At 38.4% G+C, this 6,824-nt stretch overlaps 1 protein-coding gene across 4 annotated transcripts in view; it reads left to right on the top strand.

Annotated features, from left to right (window-relative positions):
* The first annotated feature begins 101 nt into the window (after nt 1-101).
* Nucleotides 102-6,824, top strand: part of Spt20 (transcription factor Spt20 homolog) — a 90,254-nt gene continuing 83,531 nt past the window's right edge. For 3 of the 4 annotated variants that reach the window (XM_053789141.2, XM_053789142.2, XM_053789139.2), the window contains exons 1-3: nt 102-742; nt 2,020-2,145; nt 3,141-3,321. In XM_053789141.2, coding sequence (XP_053645116.1) covers nt 707-742; nt 2,020-2,145; nt 3,141-3,321 — 343 coding nt within the window. In that variant the 5' untranslated portion in view covers nt 102-706. The remainder of the gene's footprint in view (nt 743-2,019; nt 2,146-3,140; nt 3,322-6,824) is intronic. The other variant, XM_053789143.2, reaches the window with a different exon arrangement.

Here is a 6,824-nt window from a genome sequence, read left to right as displayed (position 1 = left end):
TATAATAAAAAATAGTACATTAAACTTAAACGTTGTAGCGTAAAATAATAATATAATGTAATATAACATAATTCAATATTATGTAAGTACAACCATCTGTTCAGTTATCAGCTGAAATTGTAAACAAAAGTTGTTTTGACAGGCTGTTGTGTACCTGTCGTTTTGAAGGATTAATGTAGGCCTTATGTAGTGACCTTGGTGGAAAGTAGAGCCGTGGCTGTGCCCTGGGCACTGCTGCAATAATTACCCACTAGTTTTAGTTAACACTGACATCCTCGTACATGGTGAGGCAGTGGGAGTTGACACCCCAAACAATATTTTGGGGCAAACAGATCACCTGATGTATGCTTTTCGGTGTATGTACACTAAGAAGTTACTTAAATACATTTTTTAAGTGATTAAAATAATAATGACCAATTACTGTGGGTTATGTGCAGGTGTAATAGCCCTGGTGTACAAGATCACCTGGAAACCCCATTAACCTAACCTACCTTGGTGGGTTGTAAGTGTCTTGATGTGCCCAGGGCTTAGACACCGACACCTTCATGTCCTGTAGTGGAACACCTGTTTCATTTTCTTCATCCACTCAGATTTAAGTAGCATTTCAAACCCTTGAATCAAGAAAAATTGTTTAAAATATTTTATGCTGTAGGAACTTGTAAATATAAGTAACGACAAAGTTTGATGTATATCCTTGTCTTCTGTCATGGATGTTATGGAATCACTCATAAACAAAGCAGATGTAAGTTTCCTTCCCATGTATATATAGTTTTTAATAAACAGTGGTTATTAGTGCAGCAACCTAGTAAACTTTACTGAAAACTGTTTATGTATGTATATGCCATTTGTATAGTGTTCATTTTATGGGCTAGGTTAGGTTGCATAAATCAATAAAAACTTACCATATTTAACCATAAAAATCAAATCGAAATCACTATTAGGGCGCATCTGGTGTCGTGGTTCAATGTCTTTCAGTTTAGGCACCAGGCTGCCACTCAGCTATGACTTTTTTTTAATGCGCAATCTTTGGAATCATGTTTAATATGGCTAGGTTTAGTGCTTAGTTGTGATTATAATAATAATGATGTTATACCTGTCCAACTTATACATAAAGCTACCCAAAGTTCTTTCCCTAATAATGATACCTGGTGATTTGTTCCACTCATAACTATTATCAAACCATTACCTCCCTATATCCTTCCTAAATTTAAGTTTGTCCAATTTAGATCCATTGCTGTGAGGCCTGTCTTAGATAATTTAAATATGTTAACAACATCCCCATTTTTTTATTCCTGTTTTTTTTTTCATTTGTTTACTTCAGTCAAATCTCCCAAAATTGTCTTTCCCAATACATGAAAAGTGTCTAAAGCTCTCGCTTCACACGGCGAGGGTCTGGGTTCGATTCCCAGCCAGGGTAGAAACATTGGGCATGTTTCTTTACACCTGTTGTCTATGTTCATCCATCAGTAAATGGGTACATGGGTGTTAGTCGACTCGTGTGGGTCGCATCCTGGGACACTGACCTAATTTGCCCAAAATGCTCAGCATAACAAAGGGCTTTCTATACAGTAATATGTCAGTGATGTCAGCTAGGCCTGTATACCGTGTACATGTACTTGTCGTAAATAAAGATATTATTATTATTATTATTGTTGTGGTTAAGTACAGTAGTAGTAGTAGTAGTAGTGTGGTACCTGTCATTGGTTTCATAGAATCATATGAAAAATAATTGATGTATTAGTGATAGGATTTTTTTCACATTTCTTCCTGTACAATACTTTTTAAGAAAATTTTTCTTTCATTTACAGTACTTACTTTTTTCTTAAACAATAAAAAAGGCACAGTACTGTGACTGGAACATAGGGGTTATTTATGTGTGCTTTTTTATTACTTTTAGTTACTTTTGCTTATGCACTGTTATTTTTACTTATTATCTTTGCTTACTGTTATTTGCTTTTACTTATTTACCTTTCCTACAATTTTTTAAAATGTTGGCCAGTTAATTGTTCATTCTTTCAGTATTTGATAGAGCAGAGTCATGAAGCACTGGTCCAAGGTGGCTGTGGAGCTATTCAGGGACAACCATTATTCCGGAAATTAGCCGCCATTTATGCAGAGGAAGCTATTAAAACTCCTAGACTCAAGGTAAAAGGCTTGGATGTAATAGATTTTTTAAGACCTGAATTTTAAATTCAGTACTCAGGTGGATATTGTAGGGACATCCTGGTTTAAGTTATAAGTTTGATGTATCTGAGAGAACAATAGCTAAAGAGAGAGTAACTGTTCTGTAAAATATAAAAAGTGAAAAGACAAGAGAGGGTATAAGTGCTTAAACAAGAATGGAAATGGGAATAAGGTAAAATGTAATTTGGGTTTGTGATTATTGTCTCACAGCTTTGTTGGGACCTTGTTAAAGTTAATAAATTCTAGGTTGGCTCAATAGTAATGTGCTTGTCTTGAGGCTCTTTTGTACCAGTGTGAAGAACTGTTATACGTGTTACCTGTAGGTTCTGGGGCAGCCAGTAGGCATGCATGAATGTGTTGTAGGAGCTTGAGTGAAATTAAATGATTTCTGGATTTTACATGCTGTTTGTGTTTGGGAAAGGTGACAATTATAAAGGTATTCCTTGTACTCTCTTCATGCCGAAGGATAGGTGGTGATGTTGTGTATCAGTACAGTTGGTGTGCTTTTCTCTAAAGACAGGTAGTGAATATGTAATAGCGAATGTGTTTTCTTTCTCTGCATCTCCTGGCTTAATGGGAAATGGATGTTACGTTAAGAAAATTATGTATACTATATGTTCAAATTTTTTTAACACACCATCTGTCTTCCACTGAGGTAGGGTGACACAAAACAAGATTATCAGTACAGTATCACAGTTCTGATGACCCTCTGAGCTGCAACATCCTCACTCCTCCTTTAGAATGCAGGCACTGTACTTCCCCACCTCCAGGATTCAAGTCCAGTTTATTTAATAATAATAATAATAATAATAATAATGATACCATAATAATAATGTACAGTACTATGCATATAATAACACTGGTTTGTATATTCATTTACTAAGGTTATCTTGCATAATCTAATGAGTCATAGCAGAGTTTGGTTTTCTTAAAAGTATGTATTTATAATTTTACAGAGTATCAGCCTTACCCACAAATTATTGGAGAAGTTAGTGAAGCGAGAGAACCTCAACTGCCTGGTAGTTAATTTGTATCGAGGGAATGAAGGATATTCACTTGCTATCAAAATATCATCCGGACTTGAAACAGAAACTGTTCGCCTTTCATACGAGGAGGATATGTTTCTGACGTATATAGGTAGGTATGCTGTTTAACAATGGTGTAAAGTATTTTATACTTCTAATTATTGGTAATATATTTTCCTTTAATTTCTTTTTTGTCTCTTGAGTGGCAAGTAAGGGGAAAATGAGAAAATACAGTATGTCTAATCAGCAATACTCTGTTGCAAAATGTCATCCATACTCTTCAAGGTTCTTGATTCTAATGATCTCTTAATACAAGGAATTAAAGAAACCCTCTCCTTTCTTGGGTCAAACTTAGTTACCTGGCTTTTTCTTAAATACACTAACAAAAAAAAGTCAACAGAAATACAAACAAATACTAGAAAAACAACAACAAAACAATATAAATGCAACAATAAAAAACAGCAAAAAACTGAAAAAACAAAACTAAAATAAAAAAGAAAATCACAAAAATAAACAACAGCAATAAAATCATTATTAATAATAATACAAAAGGTTTACAATATTAAAGAACACCATTACAGTTTTTGTTCAGTTGTGCTTCCAGTGATTATACAGAAGTCAGACCGACCTGAAAATTGCCAGAAAAAAGGCCTATAATCTGCAACAGGTAGTATGTCTATCACACAGCTAATAGAGTATGAACCCTCAACTACTTGCACTGAATAATGACTTCCACAGATTTAGTGTTTCATATAAATAAATATTTATTGAAACAATTGCCAGGGGTAAAAAACTGAGTTTTTTTCTCAACAGTAGTAACACTGAAGATCCATATTTCATGATAAAATTGTACCAGACAAACAGAAATCCTACAAAAGCAAAAGACTAAGCAGGTGGTTTAACATTTCCCCAATGAAAAGCAGGGGTGCCATGAGTGCACAGGGGGCTCAGGACTATTCAGCTGCTTCCCACCATACATAAGGGGAATTATCAATAGACCCCTGGTTGTCTTCAAGAGGAAGCTTGACAGGTACCTAAAGTCAGTACCTGACCAGCCAGGCTGTGATTCATATGTTGGTTTGTCTGCAGCTGGCAGTAACAGCCTGATTGATCAATCCTTGATCCACCACAAGGCCTGGTCATGGACTGAGCCACGAGGGTCTTGGCCCCCAAACACCCTCCAGGAATACTATTCCCCACACATCACCTGATTGCTATCCAAACTTCCATAATGTTTACCCTAATTTATATAATTAATATAACATGTGTGGATAGCCTTTTAGTTAGTGCTGAATGGCTTGTAATATATATATATATATATATATATATATATATATATATATATACATATTTTTTACATCAGCCAATTCCCACCAAGGCAGGGTGGCCCGAAGAGGAAAAAACTTTCATCATGATTACCTGGAGTTTACCTGGAGAGAGTTCCGGGGGTCAACGCCCCCGCGGCCCGGTCTGTGACCAGGCCTCCTGGTGGATCAGAGCCTGATCAACCAGGCTGTGACTGCTGGCTGCACACAAACCAACATACGAGCCACAGCCCGGCTGGTCAGGAACCGACTTTAGGTGCTTGTCCAGTGCCAGCTTGAAGACTGCCAGGGGTCTGTTGGTAATCCCCTTTATGTATGCTGGGAGGCAGTTGAACAGTCTCGGGCCCCTGACACTTATTGTATTGTCTCTTAACGTGCTAGTGACACCCCTGCTTTTCATTGGGGAATGTTGCATCGTCTGCCAAGTCTTTTGCTTTCGTAGTGAGTGATTTTCGTGTGCAAGTTCGGTACTAGTCCCTCTAGGATTTTCCAGGTGTATATAATCATGTATCTCTCCCGCCTGCGTTCTAGGGAATACAGGTTCAGGAACCTCAAGTGCTCCCAGTAATTGAGGTGTTTTATCTCCGTTATGCACGCCATGAAGGTTCTCTGTACATTTTCTAGTTCAGCAATTTCACCTGCCTTGAAAGGTGCTGTTAGTGTGCAGCAATATTCCAGCCTAGATAGAACAAGTGACCTGAAGAGTGTCATCATGGGCTTGGCATCCCTAGTTTTGAAGGTTCTCATTATCCATCCTGTCATTTTTCTAGCAGATGCGATTGATACAATGTTATGGTCCTTGAAGGTGAGATCCTCCGACATGATCACTCCCAGGTCTTTGACATTGGTGTTTCGCTCTATTTTGTGGCCAGAATTTGTTTTGTACTCTGATGAAGATTTAATTTCCTGGTGTTTACCATATCTGAGTAATCATTGTCTTGCCAGGGGGGTGCTTTACACTGCAGTTTATAAAACTGCAGCATTAACACCCCTTCTTCAGAGTGCAGACCCTGTACTTCCCATCTCCAGGGCTCAAGTCTGGCCTGCCAGGAAAGGCATATGACAGGGTGGATAGGGGGGCAATGTGGCAGATGCTGCAAGTGTAAGGTATAGGAGGTAGGTTACTGAAAGCAGTGAAGAGTTTTTATGAGCATAGTGATGCTCGGGTTAGAGTGTGTAGGAAAGAGAGAGGTTATTTCCCAGTAAAAGTAGGCCCTAGACAAGGATGTGTGATGTCACCGTGGTTATTCAATATATTTATAGATGGAGTTGTAAGAGAAGTGAATGCGAGGGTCTTGGCAAGAGGTGTGGAGTTAAAAGATAAAGAATCAAACATAAAGTGGGAGTTGTCACAGTTGCTTTCTTGCTGATGACACAGTGCTCTTGGGAGATTCTGAAGAGAAGTTGCAGAGGTTGGTGGATGAATTTGGTAGGGTATGCAATAGAAGAAAATTGAAAGTGAATATAGGAAAGAGTGAGGTTATGAGGATAACAAAAAGATTAGATGACGAAAGATTTGATATCAGATTTTAGGGAGAGAGTATGGAGGAGATGAATGTAGTCAGATATTTGGGAGTGGACGTGTCAGCAGATGGGTCTATGAAAGATGAGGTGAATCATAGAATTGTTGAGGGGAAAAGGGTGAGCAGTGCACTTAGGAGTCTGTGGAGACAAAACTCTGTCCTTGGAAGCAAAGAGGGGAATGCATGAGAGTATAGTTTTACCAATGCTCTGATATGGGTGTGAAGCATGGGTGATGAATGTTGCAGTGAGGAGAAGGCTGGAGGCAGTGGAGATGTCATGTCTGAGGGCAATGTATGGTGTGAATATAATGCAGAGAATTCGTAGTTTGGAAGTTAGGAGGAGGTGCAGGATTGCCAAAACTGTTGTCCAGAGGGCTGAGGAAGGGTTGTTGAGGTGGTTCGACATGTAGAGAGAATGGAATGAAGCAGAATGACTTTGAGAGTGCATAAATCTGTAGTGGAGGGAAGGCGAGGTAGGGGTCGGCCTAGGAAAGGCGGTTTTGTGTGCGAGGGGCTTGGACTTCCAGCAAACATGCGTGAGCATATTTGATAGGAGTGAATGGAAACAAATGGTTTTAATACTTGATGTGCTGTTGGAGTGTGAGCAGGGTAACATTTATGAAGGGATTCAGGGAAACCGGCAGGCTTGTAATATACTTGTAAGCAAATATAGGGTCAGATATTTTTTCCTAATAATAATTTAAAAAGAGTGGTAAAAATTACCTATTAATATACAGGAGAACCTCACTTATACAGCAGGTTACGTT

The sequence above is a fragment of the Cherax quadricarinatus genome, chromosome 44 (assembly GCF_038502225.1).
Source record: "Cherax quadricarinatus isolate ZL_2023a chromosome 44, ASM3850222v1, whole genome shotgun sequence".
Taxonomy (NCBI): Eukaryota; Metazoa; Arthropoda; class Malacostraca; order Decapoda; family Parastacidae; genus Cherax; species Cherax quadricarinatus.
This window is presented reverse-complemented; position numbering and strand designations above follow the sequence as displayed.